At 35.8% G+C, this 15,472-nt stretch overlaps 2 protein-coding genes across 3 annotated transcripts in view; both read left to right on the top strand.

The window, feature by feature from the left end:
• The first annotated feature begins 664 nt into the window (after nt 1-664).
• On the top strand, nt 665-5,757 carry LOC108043508 (branched-chain-amino-acid aminotransferase, cytosolic). The gene is made up of 6 exons (XM_044461006.1): nt 665-983; nt 2,684-3,109; nt 3,647-3,877; nt 3,946-4,252; nt 4,590-4,744; nt 4,816-5,757. Exons 1-6 carry the CDS (start codon nt 954-956, stop codon nt 5,002-5,004), a joined length of 1,338 nt encoding a protein of 445 aa, XP_044316941.1. The 5' UTR covers nt 665-953; the 3' UTR covers nt 5,005-5,757.
• A 2,577-nt stretch (nt 5,758-8,334) lies between these two features.
• The window catches only part of LOC108039463 (protein gone early), a 31,042-nt gene continuing 23,904 nt past the window's right edge, over nt 8,335-15,472 (top strand). For both annotated transcript variants that reach the window (XM_044461009.1, XM_044461008.1), the window contains exon 1: nt 8,335-8,704. The gene's annotated coding sequence lies outside the window, so the exon portion shown is untranslated. The remainder of the gene's footprint in view (nt 8,705-15,472) is intronic.

Below are 15,472 nucleotides of genomic sequence, written 5' to 3'. Positions count from 1 at the left end.
GCCGGTCAATAATCTATTTGTTTTTTGGAAGACAAATAGGGCATTTTGTATAACTTGTACATTCAATTTCACTCTAATGTAATTTAACACTTGAATTTCAAAGCAAAAATAGTGATTTTTATTGTCGTATTTTATTTAACGACGTTGTTATGAGCAACTACGTTAATATAATTTATTAGGTTCTAATCAAAAACAATGATTTCTGTATATTTGTTGAATAGTCAACTAATTAATTAATATATTAAGTGAAGACATGGCTTTCACATATGTGTACTTGTATATTTCAGGTAATTAAGCAAGCGATGAGGCTACTTCTAAAACGTCAGCTTTCCATTTCCGCCAGTCATCCGCCCGCATATTATATTTTAGCAATATAAAATATATAGTTAATCAAAAATAAATAAGAGACCTCTTTATCTGCTTGGCGATCTTTTTCATTTTAAATACGTATATTATTATTTAAGTATATAAGTCAATAAAATATAATTTTAAATACATAACTCTTATCGCAGTGTAGCCCCTCTCTTCCGCTCTCTTAGCGGTCTTTCCTGCGCAATGCTCTTAAAATGGCGTTCGTACTGTAATCGTACGACTCGGCACACACACACTCACCCCGTGGATCGGCTATATATATTACTATATCAGCGGCGGCATCTCATTTCTTGCAGAGACTTCGTGCCGTCAAGATCGAGCTGAAAGGCCTATAAAAAAGAAAGTATATCGAAAACCGCAATAAAAGGCAACTGTGTGCTTAACAATTTTTTTACTGTGCAAAGTGCAGTTCCTTCCTTGTAAAACTAAAAACCAAGAAATACAAATTCATATCGGTTCGCGCAAGTGCGGCAAAGTGCAAGTGCAAGAGACGCTGAAAGAGCGATTGAAAGCATCGAAGAGAGTCTAAATACCACACAAAAAAAAACGAGAAAGAAAGTTCCACCGCTAAAACCAACAAGATGACGACCAAAATGGCAATTAACGCTAAGGTTTGTAATCAAAAATCAAGAAAAAAGTCTACAATCATTATTGGTAACGCCGCCAAGAAATCAAAATTTTAACAAGCTATGTTTTGGGTGCCCTCTTATTAATATATGCAAATTATGACGCTCGTTTGATTTGTTTATTAATCCGACAAATTTAAAAAGTGATCATACTTAAGAAAAGCTAAAATTAAAATCCACACTCTATACTTCAGATATCAATGTTTTCCTCTACTTTAGCTTAAAATGAGTATCAAAACTTACTTAAAACCTTAAAACGGTTAAATATTATTTTAGTATTTTTCTTAAAACTTAATTAATGTTTGTGAATATTGATTCAGAAGTTTGTTACGGTTTTATTTAAAACTAAAAATGATTTTTATTTTCATATTTTTGCTGATAAGAATCATAATGAAGTTTTAACAAAAAACATTATATTTCTGACATCGGATCTTTTGGTTTTGAGAGGCGGCTGCCTTATCTATAAATAGGAATTAAATAAAACCATAATAAAATGCTGTGAACTCGAAAAGTTTCCGGTGAATACTGTTAATGGACTATCTCCAGACTCTGTTTTATAGACAGACTATTTCTGAACAACCTGACAAGCTCCCAGCTCTCCAGACCACTTATAAATAGAACCCATTAATGTTTTATTTTGGACATTTATGGCCCGTTGTTATCGCTTCCCATTCCCAAATGTCGCGATAAGCAATATTGTGGACAGGCAGACTTATAGACGACATATTCAAGTCTTTTGTGCCGCCCAATTTCGAACGAGTTTTCGAGCGTGCTTTTCTGCTAGTTTTTGAAGTATTTCAGCTCAGCTTTTTTGGCTGATGCAATGCCGACCATTGATGTCAACTTGGCGTTTTTCTTTTGGCTGTCAGGTTTTTGGCTTAGTCGATAGTTTGGTCGATTTCATCAGCCATCCGCCATCCGCCAAGGAGAGATGAGCGGCATCAGCTCAAGCAAAATAAAGTAAAACAGACTATTGTAGATTAGCTCTTCTGTCCAATCCGAGCCGGAATCGAATCTAAACTGCTGACTCGCGTCTGACCCGGAATGTAGACTATACCTGTGCCGGGGTTACATCAGTCCAAGCCCCGTAAACAAGATCGCCTGCCTTCCAAATTGAAAATTAATTAATGTGCAAATCATTTTCGGCAGCTTGGCAATTTCGGCTCGGGTCTAGACCCAAATTAGCATAGTTTCAGTGTCGGGCAATGTAGATATTCAAATTCGGTACATTTTGGGTACATTTACTTCACACAAAAAGATAATAATAATAAATTACAATTTTAAATTATGTTATTTTTTTTGTTTAATTTAACCAATTGGCAATGAAAATATAATTTCCTATTTCACTTTTAATTATATATTTTAGAAGTTTGTTGAAACATTAAAAACAATTATTATTTAATTTATAAAAAAGCTACTTGTGACTTAAGAGAAATTTACTTGAAATCTTACTTTAAATTTGTATTTTTGTTATATTTTAGTTTTGAGTTTGATACTACATTTTCTCAATGCCAAATAATTCTGTTGTGAAGAATTTATAAGCTTTATGAGTTCGGTTATCTTTTTGTTTTAAAACTCATCTCAAAATCATATACGTGGTTTCTTTCATTTATTAATTGTGTCTTAAAAAAAAAATTATTGAAATTATGAACTATGAACTTATGAACTATTTGATTGTTTTGCAGGATATTTTCCGAAACCAGCACCGTCTGATCCGCTTCATTGCCCAGTCGATCCGGCTGTGCAGCAACCAGTCGCTGAAGGCCGCCCAAGCGGCGCAGCAGCTGCAGCAACAGAAGTCGACGGCGGACTTCCAGATCACCGCCTCGGTGGACGCCCAACACACCAGTGCCCCGGAGCCCGTGAAGCACGACAAGGATCTGGGCCACCAGTTCCGTGCCTCCCAGCTTTCCGTGCGCTTGGCCGCTCCGGAGCAACTGCAGCCCAAGCCGGACAACGATGAGGAGTTGGGCTTCGGGCGCCTGTTCACCGACCACATGCTCAAGATCTACTACCACAAGAGCCTGGGCGGATGGCAGCGACCGGAGATCACGCCGATGGAGAACCTGGTCATGCATCCGGCCGCCAAGGTGCTGCACTACGCCGTTGAGGTAAGCGGAGTCAACTGAAACCAAAGTCCCTTTACTCAATACTAAACTAAATATGGGGATTAAATTCTTTTTGAAAATGTAACATATCTATGATGGGCAATTCTTTTTAATTCCCCTATTTTGAAAACCCCGTTAGGCGCCAGTTCAACTTAAGATTATAATAAGAGAGCTTAACTCATAAATTTGTTCTTAGATTGTGAACTTTAAATTTTTGAATAGTATTCATTTTGAAATTTCCTTAAAAACACCTTTTAAACCCTTTTTTAAATTCCTCGGTGTTTCTGTGAATAAACTAGAAGAATCGATTTCGCGAACTTTTACGTGACTTGAGAGCATCTTGTTGTCGTGCTTCCATACCTCTTACTCCATCCCGTGATTCCCAGACCGTAATCTGTGTAAACAAGTCGCACGTGTGGCCCGATGTGGCTAACGTCATCCGAGTGCATTTAGTACATAATCAGAACGTGAATCAAGATCCCACTGTTGTCAATGGTGCGATGTTCTCTTATCAATCCTATGTCGTTCCATCTATTGCAGCTCTTTGAGGGCATGAAGGCGTACCGCGGCGTCGACGGCAAGATCCGTATCTTCCGGCCGGACATGAACATGAACCGCATGAACCTCGCCGCCCAGCGCTCCGGCCTGCCCACCTTCGAGGGCAAGGAGTTCGTCCAGTGTCTGTCCCGCCTGCTGACCATCGACTCCGAGTGGGTTCCCCACACGGACACCGCTAGCTTGTACATCCGCCCCACACTCATCGGCATTGATGTGAGTATGGTGAAATTTGGGAGTATCTCTGGGCCACTTGACTAATCTCCGGATGTTTCGACTTACAGCCCACGTTGGGAGTGGCTTCTTCGGACTCTGCCTTGCTCTACGCGATCCTCAGTCCGGTGGGCAGCTACTTCAAGACGGGCTCCTCCGGCGCCGTTTCACTCTTGGCCGATCCCAGCTACGTTCGTGCCTGGCCAGGTGGTGTGGGCAACCGGAAGATGGGCTCCAACTACGCACCCACTATCAATGTGCAGAAGGAGGCGGCGGCTAGGGGACTGCAGCAGGTGTTGTGGCTGTACGGCGAGGATCACCAGCTTACCGAAGTGGGCACCATGAACATCTTCATGTTCTACGTAAACGATCAAGGAGGTAGGTTTATTTTACTTTATCGTTTTTACAGTCAATTTCTATATTCATTTCATTTGATATGTTAAATTTTTAAATGGTCTGTTTTGATAATTTTAATATATCTTTAAATAATAAATAGATAGATTCATTGGAAGTATCTAATAACATGTCATTGTGGATGTACAAACTGTGGTTTTAAAGTAAAAGAAATGGTTATTTGCGTTACATAAGGTTGTGCTGGCCATATACATAAGAATTTGGAAAAAATTTGATTGTTTTTTGTTTCCAAATCTACCATTACTTTTTTCCCTTATCATAGATTTGACTTAACCAATTTGTTTTCCCATTCCATTTGCAGAACAAGAACTGGTTACCCCGCCGCTGAGTGGCCTGATTCTGCCTGGAATCACCCGCGACTCCATCCTGCGCATGACCCGCCAGTGGGGCAAGTTCAAGGTTACCGAGGCGAACATCACCATGCCCATGGTCTGCGAGCTCCTCAACCAGGGAAGGGTAAGTAATCCTGGATACACAATCCTTCTCCGAGCCACATAACTCATTCGAATTTATATCCCTTTAAACAGCTACTGGAACTCTTTGGAGCGGGAACGGCGTGCGTGGTCAGTCCGGTGAACCGCATCAACTACCTTGGCCAGGATCTGTATATTCCCACCATGGAGCAGGAGAAGCCCGTACACGAGCTGATCCGCGAAACGCTCACCGACATCCAGTACGGCCGGGTGGATCACCCGTGGTCGATAGTGATTGACTAAGCGATCCCATTTAGAAACCACATCCACATCCACACCCACCCACATCTGTTATCCTTTCCCCATCCCTTCCCCGTACCGTGTATTAGTAGGATTTAGTTGCCAAGTGTTTTGTGGGTTGCCTATGTGCTCGAATTTGTTTCGTTTGTTGTGCATTTATCTATACATGCATATACCGATATATATAATATATATTAGGATAAGTCGAGGGCCGATTCATTTAAGTTGCATTTAAATGTATATTTATTTATTTATGTCAGGAATTCGAATTGTACATAATTCCAACTGGTTCAATGTTATTTATAGTTCTTTACATTTTTACATATTTTTAGTTTTGTTTTTTTTTTTATGCAAAAATCTGTTTTCTAAAGCTATAAATCGTCTTTTTGCGCTTTTACTTCCAAGCAGCATCGAAAGCAAAGCAAAATTACCAACTACAAATTTTAGATTAGGAAAAAGACCAGAAGAAAAATTCCCAAAAGGACTGTGGAATATGAGTTGAAAACGTACCGGAGGCGAAATGCATTTATTAGTGAGTAAGTGATCGAAGCGTTCTTGGAGGTAAAAGCGGCACGAGAGGCACGAGGGCAGCAGACAGCCAGCTGCGCCGAGCTGTGACTAAAGCTAATCTATACCTGAACCCGTCAGTAGAACTTAGGCCTAGGCTGTAGATCCTAACCCGAATCAAGCTGTATACTATACCTGTAACCTAGAAGTTAAGCGAATCATGCGATGAATAAACGATGACAAAAACAACTTCAATGGTGACTATTGGGATTAAGTAAAGGATTGCTAAAATTGTTGTTTTTTATGTTTTCTCTTGGTGTTTTCCTCGATTTATAATTTACAAAATGTGTTCCACAAAAGAGATTTGCGAAGTCTTTATTAGATATTCCTATACGTGGAATAGTATTTAGCTGATTGCAATATGCGGCAGTCATGGCCTCAACGATCCACTTACAAATAATAGGAGTTTCGTCAAGCTAATGCATTTGCAAATTTTCAAAAAAAAATAGCTTTGGAGAAAAATGTTCAAAAAGTGCATTTATAAACCAATAACTATAAAGTTTAAGTCTTGGTTTGGCTTAGATCGATGTTTTGCAAAAAAAATCGTAAAATTACTACATACCTCGTAAGGATTTTAATGCAGGACATCTTAGAGTCCAGTTTGCGGTCCATTTTAAATTGCAACAACTTAGTGATGAAAATAAACACGTATTTTTCCGATTTATTTTGCATTGGCAGCTTCGGCTTACCTACTTATTCACTTAAAAAATTCAGATAAGTTCTCTTTATTTAATTTCACAAATTGCTTAAAAACTATGTTGCAATAGAATTTTTCTGTTCTTCAGCCTTAACCATAATCTTCCTTTTAAGGTGTAATTTTTAATTATGGTACATACAGCGTTAAATCCTAGATGCACTGCATCCAGTCAAAGTAAGATGGTGTCTCGCTGTGAGTCTCTGCAACCGCTGCTCAATCACACTCTCACACACACATATAATCTGGAATTACAATTTAGATAATTTATTAATTGAATTAACTTATAATAATGGAGTATATACCTTGAGAGGTCCTTCATCCTACATCCTGGTGTACAATCCAAGTCAGATGGTATAACCATTAAGCATCTGTACACGCTCAAGAACACACATTCAAGTCAGATGGTATAATCTGGACCCACTCAGGAAACACACACCCAACTTTCGGGCATCCGAGAAAACTGATATATGGGCCGCCACAACCGCATGGTCGTAATTTTTTGGCTAGAACTAGTTGGGAATTATAAATGCCGAAGCGAGTAAAAATGAACAAAGACGATGACGAGGCTACAATTGGCCACGTCATAGTCTTCGTTGTATTACATTGTATTAACATTATCATTACATTAACATTACATTAACATTACATTAACATTACATTAACATTACATTAACATTACATTAACATTACATTAACATTACATTAACATTACATTAACATTACATTAACATTACATTAACATTACATTAACATTACATTAACATTACATTAACATTACATTAACATTACATTAACATTACATTAACATTACATTAACATTACATTAACATTACATTAACATTACATTAACATTACATTAACATTACATTAACATTACATTAACATTACATTAACATTACATTAACATTACATTAACATTACATTAACATTACATTAACATTACATTAACATTACATTAACATTACATTAACATTACATTAACATTACATTAACATTACATTAACATTACATTAACATTACATTAACATTACATTAACATTACATTAACATTACATTAACATTACATTAACATTACATTAACATTACATTAACATTACATTAACATTACATTAACATTACATTAACATTACATTAACATTACATTAACATTACATTAACATTACATTAACATTACATTAACATTACATTAACATTACATTAACATTACATTAACATTACATTAACATTGCATTAACATTACATTAACATTATATTAACATTATATTAACATTACACTAACATTACATTAACATTATATTAACATTATATTAACATTACATTAACATTACAAGGAAAATAAATAATAAATTAAATTATAAAATTATAAGTCATCGTGTACAGAATTTAGGGTTTTAAATTTATAAAAAAACCATAGGTACCATCGAAAAATGAATCGGAAAATCGACTTCGAAATCTACAATATTTCATTTTTGTAACATCTGCAAGCGCATATCAGTTTGCTTCCTTTCTTATTAATCATCAGTTTAACATAGGCTAGCAAGAATATTATAGTCGTTATTTCTCCAAAAGCCCCAAACAATCCTTTTCATCTGGGTTTTTATAATATTTTTCATTGGTAGAAATTCAATTTATATTATTTTAATTACCCATTTTAAGACATTATATCCTAAATTTAAGTGTCATTTTTCCACGATTAAGTTAATAAAAGTTGATATGCCCAACCAATGGAGGTAAAACTTTGAATATAACGAATTTTCGTTTAAGATTAATTGTGAGTTTCGGAAGGGTCAAAAGACTAAATTTTATTTTATTTATGAAGAACATTATTATTATAAATATAATGTGTGATAATTGTAGATCGTCAAATGGCATAAAAATATGTTCTTCTTTCAAGAAGTGCCATGGAATTACTGGAGGATATATATTTTATTATTATGGGAGTTGAGTCCCTGCTAGAGTTTAGCTAAGTTCCCAATCATGGATTGCGTCTCTGATGCAAAATCGATGCCTTTTGCAAATCAAAAGTATCGTTTGAGGAATCGGTTTCAGTCGTTAAAACAAAAATACAGCGTACGGTCACACTTCTAAAACCAAAACTGCAATCAGTTGCTTTTGTCGTTCCCGTTCAAAAATAAAGAAAACGGTAGATCGCCGCGAAAATCATCACGAAATGGTGTTTCGTTTACTGTAAAAATACAAATATCACTACATTCGCATATTTAATTCGGACAACCCTACATTCATTAAGAAAGCGAACATAGCGGTTTATTCGGTTATTGTTGTTGCAGAGCGCGTAAAAATTCAAAGCGATTCTCCAAAAATTCGCGCTTATGTGTATTGCTGTTTTTTTTGAGTGTCTTTTTCGAGAAAACAAATATTTGTTTTAATCGTGGCGCTATGCTATAATATCGGTGTGCCAAATGAGCTTTAAATTAAAAGGTAAAAACCAGCGATTTTCCTTCTGCGTTAAAGGAATTTCCCATCGTGTGTGTATGAGTGTGCATGGGTGATAGTAAATGTAAGCGCACTTCAAGCCACTGTTTTTTGTTGTTGCTCGATGGTGGAAAAGTGTCGCAGTATGTGTGTGTGCATGAAATGCCGGTAGAACCGGTTTTGCAAGTGGCCAAAGCAAAAACAAAAAGAAAATAAAAACGATCAGATACTTCGTTCTCACGTCGATCGGTATTACGATCACGAATTTTGTCACCTAATTGCGACTAATGATGTTTTAACAGCGCATTTGCGTACATTGATTATTTGGTGCTATTTATGATATTGACATAATTAGTTTCACGGGTATTTCAATTAATTAATTATTTTATTGGGCTGTCCATTTCCAACAGACAAATAACAACGAAAATTTACTTTATTACATTTTTTAAGGATTTTATTAAAATTGTATTGTATTTTGTTTTGCTTTACACATTTTTTGATACAAATTCGATTTTCTTTTCTTGTAAACGCATAAACAGCAATCATTCTGTGACGCTCTCTCTTTTTCTCCCTTCTCTTTCCCCCTGAACGCGCTTGTGTTCGTGTGTGTGTGTTGCGCCTGCGTGTCAATTCTTTTATTTTTGTTTCTAAAATTCCCGCAATTAATGCCTAAGAATGTCGACGTCGGAAGAAGTGCAGCACGTCCCGAAAACAACAACAAATCATAACTTAGAGATAATTTGTCCGTGACATTGAAAATGTCGTAAATAACCTTGATCTTGGACAGAAATCTATAGATTTTAGCGACTGATTGGGGATTATTCAGTTTTTGTAATAGACAATCGACGTTGTCGCAAAAATACGTAAAACCAAACTTTTTAAATATGCAATGTTTCTAATACTAGTTAAGATACAAAAAAGTAAATGTTGGTAGACATTATTAAATCTCTTGGTGATAAAAATAATGATTAATATAATGATTGAAAATAGCTATTCAACTTTGTATGTATAATAAAGTAAGATTTTAATTTATTTTAATGAATCTCACTGCAAACACTAAAGATAAAATAAAAAAAAAAATTCAAAATGTATCAAAATATTAAAGTTTAGTTTGTACTCTCAATGAATTTTACTTTATAGAAAGCTAATTACGTGGATAATTATATTTCAAGTGCTTCCTGTTAACATTTCCCTTGCCAAAGTTCCAGATTTTTTCTGGTACTTATCGTTTTTCTTCCTTTGCTTCCGTTTTGTAATTTTTTTTGTTTTTGATTACGGTTATGCCTTACATTTTGAGCATGTGCAAGTGGGCCCGGTGTTTTTATTTTTATTCGCTGTATGCCCCATTGTAATCCTCACGCACGAAACAAAATTTGACCTGCTAAATCCCCAATAATCCCCCGTATTTTTAGCCTTCGCCTCCGCCCGCATTCGGCACTTTTCCATTGTCAGCATCGCTCGTTACGCACTTTTTTGTTCAAAAAATAAAACACTCGAAAAGCTAACCTTAACCGCGCCTTTTTCCGTTAAACGTTTTACGGTTTCAACTTTGCGCTCGAGTGGGTTTTGCATACGGGGCTAGGATCAGAAAGAGATAGCTTAACTAAATGACTTACAGACGTGGTTAATAAAACATGATATGTTGCAGATTTTTTGGCTTAAATTAATTTTAAAGTAGTTGAATTCCAAAAAAATTACTTTATTGGCTACTACTTCAAAAATCAAAAGAAAACAAAATAATTTGGAACATTTAATCGGTTATAAAAAATTCTACATTGACGATTTTATTACCTTACATTAAAATAAATCATTAACAAAAACTATACAAAAAATGCAACTTAAACTATTACACATTTTGTTTGCACTAGATTGTGGAAAAAAGCTGTAAAATGTTCTCTGCTGGCTCAATTAATTACGTTTTCATGTTTGGAGTGTTTGCTCGTTCGAAAGCGAAGTTGCATAAGCAAACATTTTCATTTTCCCCTCGATTTGCAGTTCTCAATTTGTCGACTTTTTAGTGGCTTCGACTAGTTGACAACGAATTGTTGACACATTTAACAACTGATTGCGATGGGTGGTGGGTGGTTTCGGGGTGCGGCAAGGTTATCATCGCACCCAAAGCTGCCCAATCAACACTTTTGATAATACCAGCGACGATCGACGTGCCATTAACTCGAATTAAACGTCAATAGCAGGGCACAAAAAAATATATAAATTAGGTTCGACGCGGTGGGTGAGCAAATCGCTGTCAAAATACGCCACACTCAATTAGCCGCAAAGTCAAATTGATTTTCTAATTCCTTGTATTATTTTGTATGGCTAAAACTATTTAGCGCACGTCAAAATTGTCAGAATAAGGCAAAAAGTATGATTTTCTAATACCCGGTATTATTTTTTAGTGCCTGTCGAAACGGGTCAGCAAATTTATTGGCCCCCCCTATCTATCTTTACTTTTTGTTTGTTATCTGTTGAGATTTATATGGTCGGTCATGATTTATGCGCGGCATGTTCAAATATGGTAACCCGAACTGGAAAGGAAATAAATAGGTGGGGAAAGTCTCTTTTTGGTTTCACAAAAGAAACACCGACTTTTTTTGGGGGAGGGGACCGGAAATATTAAGCCGAGAAGTGAATGCAATAAATACCTACATATGTTGAGAATTAATAATGTCTTCATTTCATTTTCGTGAAGAATTATTGCTTCATAATTGTAATGAACTGCCGTGAGGAAAGAATAACAATTTTGTTTTTTATATTTTCTCGAATGGAAAGTGTCATTATTTTTTGAACATATCTGTTTTCCAAACAAGCCTGTAAAACATATTTCAGATATCCAGACTTTGGGAACTTGATATAAGCGCTACTCATTTTCATTCAAAACAAAAAATTTTCCCAAAAATAAAACCCGCTGACTTTCACTTTCATTGAGTTCTCCCCCACAATGCTTTGATTTTATTGAATTCAGTTTGTCTCCGACTCCTCGGAAATTTCCCACACCTCTTCACTTATCTATATCATCCCCAATCAAACTGCGTCTCAACTTTTAATTGCGCTTCACTCGAGAATAAGAATAATAATCCAGAATCCACCCCAAACTAAATGACGCCGCAGCTTCTTAATATTTTCTAGTGGCAGAGATAAACTTTGCTTCAGTTTCAGCTTCAGTCGACTTTATAATCACCCCCCTGCAAACCCATAATCGAATCAAGCCAAATAAGCATTAATCCGACTTTTGAAAAAAATCAAAATCAAAGCGATTGCAACTTGAGAAAGACCGATGAAATGGAGCTCTGTATTACTGCTGCACATATGGAGCGTGTGTTCCCAATAGTTAGTTCTTTTTTGAAAATTGCCAAAGCGGCAGAAGTTCTTTGAGCCGCCAAAGTGGCCCATTAAACCCGAGAAGTGACAATTCATTTTCGCAAAAAAAAATAAAAAAGCCTGCAAAAATATGACTAGCTGAAAGGGTTGAGAGTGAGAGCAGAAAATTCGACTTAAAGCATTAAACAGCAGTGTAAAAGTACCTAAACATATTTAAAAATCACTGGCAATCAAGGGTTAAGAAGTATTTTTATTTTTTCTAAATATATATTTTTAATGGGTTGGCAAATCATTAAAAAAAAAAAAAACTAGAAGTCCATACATCATTTTTCATAAGTTTTTATTCTTCGAAAAAAAAAAGTCAACTTTTATGTTTTCGAATATTTTGGAAGATTCCATATTTTCTTTTTTAAAAATCCTGTCAGCCCAGTTTATTTTTATGTGACTTTTTTTTAAAGACCTCATTGCTTGATATGGTTTCTCAGAAGTGTGGGTGAAATGTTCTCTCAGCATTACTCAACAACCTGAGATAGCCAAGTTACACACAGCCCCTCGCAACCTTCAGTTTCTCAAGAGGCCATAATAGGCTAGACAGATAAAGTCAGAGATAATACGAAGATAATTGTTTATGAGTTACCAAATTTTCCTCAAAAAAAGAAGTCTTTTTAATATTTTAATTAAACACTTAGGCAACCTACAAAATAATCTCTCAGAAAACTACAAAATTGATTTATGCTAACCGTGAAATATTTAAAAGTGGAACTTATCAAGGGTAAAAACGGGGAGAAGGCCTTAGTAGCAACGCCTAGAAATGAGCAATGAATTAGGAAATAATCTCAACTCGATAAGATAAGCAATAGCAGTTTTCATTGCCCATTTTTCCGTTCTATTTCGCTTACTTTTTCTAGCCAAATCCCCGCAACTGACCACAACTTATCGCTATTTTGGGGCTCTGGAGATTAGCAGGGGCTTGAAAATAGAATCTTGATCGAATATCGGAAATTTAAAAATGCCATTGCGCTGAGGGTTCTTTTAATTAAATTTAATTGTGATTCACAAAGCAGTAAGCTCTGATGACTTTTATAAGAACAGGTGAAATAGGTGGAAGAGCTGCTAACAGAATTTAAAATGGAAATTATTTTGTTATACCCTTGCAGAGGGTATTATAATTTTGGTCAAAAGTGTGCAACGCAGTGAAGGAGACATCTCCGACCCTATAAAGTATATATATTCTTGATCAGGATCACCTCCTGAGTTGATATAGCCATGTCCGTCTGTCCGTCTGTCCGTCTGTCCGTCTGTCCGTCTGTCTGTCCGTCTGTCTGTCCGTCTGTCTGTCCGTCTGTCTGTTTCTACGCGAACTAGTCTCTCAGTTTTAAAGATATCGAATTGAAACTTTGCACACACCCTTCTTTCCTTTGCACGCAGTATATAAGTCGGAACGGCCGGGATCGGCCGACTATATCCTATAGCTGCCATATAACTGATTGATCGGAAATGCCATAACTCTGCTGTTTGTTAAGTTAGGAATTTGGAATTTTATATGGGTTTTATATTTGGCCAATCAATCCGACCTACCAAATTTCATAAGGATCGGCCGACTATATCCTATAGCTGCCATATAACTGATTGATCGGAAATGCCATAACTTTGGTGTTTGTGAAGTTAGGAAGTTGGGATTTTCTATGGGTTTTATATTTGGCCTATCAATCCGACCTACCAAATTTCATAAGGATCGGCCGACTATATCCTATGGCCACCATATAACTGATTGATCGGAAATGCCACAACTTTGGTTTTTGTTAAGTTAGGAAGTTGGGATTTTCTATGGGTTCTATTTTTAACCAATCAATCCAACCTATCAAATTTCATAAGGATCGGCCGACTATATCCTATAGCTGCCATATAACTGAACGATTGGAAATGCCATAACTTTGGTGTTTTTAAAGTTAGGAAGTTGGGATTTTTTATGAGTATTAAGATTGCATCATATGAATAATTTTGGAGAATATAATTTACAGAATATTCTGCAAGGGTATATCAACTTCGGCTCCGCCCGAAGTTAGCTTTTCTTTCTTGTTTATAAATAGATTTTTTAATCATTATTTTTAAAAATGTATGGCAAAACCTGCTTGCTATGCTACTTGATCAGCATGTGCTGATGCTCAAATTGCGCTTCATAAACTCTTGCGTGCAATGCAGTTTCATAATTAACTTGCCGCCTCCCCTTTTATTGTGTGGGTGAATCGGCTGCTTTCCTCGCAGATTAAATGACAAACATGCTATAAGATTTCACAGGGAAAACAAAAGCTGAAAACTATTTCAAGTCTAGCATAACCACAGAGAAACAAAGGCACGTGACGCCCTCTGTTGGTCGGCGAAGCGAAACTAAAGCAACCTACAATTCGAAATAGATCCCATTTAAAAATCGTGCCACATCCATTGATAAACCAAATCAATGTATACTAAAATGCAGTACAAGGCTTTAAAATAATATAATACATAGGCAGCCAGTATTTCCCAACAATTTTTAGTCAATCCAGTAATTTTTTTTAAGGTCTCTAGTTCGCTCTTAAAAAATAACAATAAATTGCGAATATTAAATGAACTTTCTAATACATTTCTTAATAGAAGAATATTTAAATTCTTAAATACATTGCCAGGCAGATTTTTCGTGCAATTAGCAATTAACCTAGTTGAATTTTTAAGTCTGTCGAGACGCCGCTGCATTTTTAATTATTTGCACGGCTCTCAATAGAAATTTATGCATGTCGCGAAATAAAGCTCCAGATAAATGACTTTCTGTCTCTTTCCCTTTCTTTTGGATGTCTCCCTCCCACTTATTCGGATACAAATTTTCGCCAGTCGAAGACTTTAGCCAGTGTAAATTGCCCGCAATTGTTGTCAATTTAGAATTGAAAAGAAGTCAAATGTTGAACAAGAATGCATGCATCATATATGCGCTTAACGGCATATATAGCCGCCCATCTGATGTACTTATACGTTTTTATACAGTTGCGGTACATTAAGGATATTGCATAAATCTTGTAACCAATTGTTTTAATTTTAAAATTGTTTATAAATCAATTGTCGACTAAAATAGAATTTTTGAAATCTGTTTAGCTTAATCGCTTTCCCATTTTTTGCCCAAAAAATTGTAATTTCGAAAAAATAAAAGATGTTTGCCACCCTCTTAAAAATCGTTATTTCGAACAAATCAAAGCATGACCATCTCTTGAAAATTTAGTCACTTGTTATCAGGCCAATTTGATTGTAGTTTGACATAAAACTTAACTATATGGTTTCTTTTCGCTTTTATAAAAACCGCGCCATGTGCGTATAGATTTCTTAACTTGTTTATAATTTGTCATACAAATAAACCAGATCTTGATCAAACAAAACTTATTCTGCCCAAAAATTCCATAGATTTAATCTCTAATTTTTTATGAAAGC

Source organism: Drosophila rhopaloa, unplaced genomic scaffold, assembly GCF_018152115.1.
Source record: "Drosophila rhopaloa isolate 14029-0021.01 unplaced genomic scaffold, ASM1815211v1 contig_3, whole genome shotgun sequence".
Classification (NCBI taxonomy): domain Eukaryota; kingdom Metazoa; phylum Arthropoda; class Insecta; order Diptera; family Drosophilidae; genus Drosophila; species Drosophila rhopaloa.
Note: the sequence above shows the minus strand (reverse complement) of the source record. Positions and strands in the feature narration are given on the sequence as shown.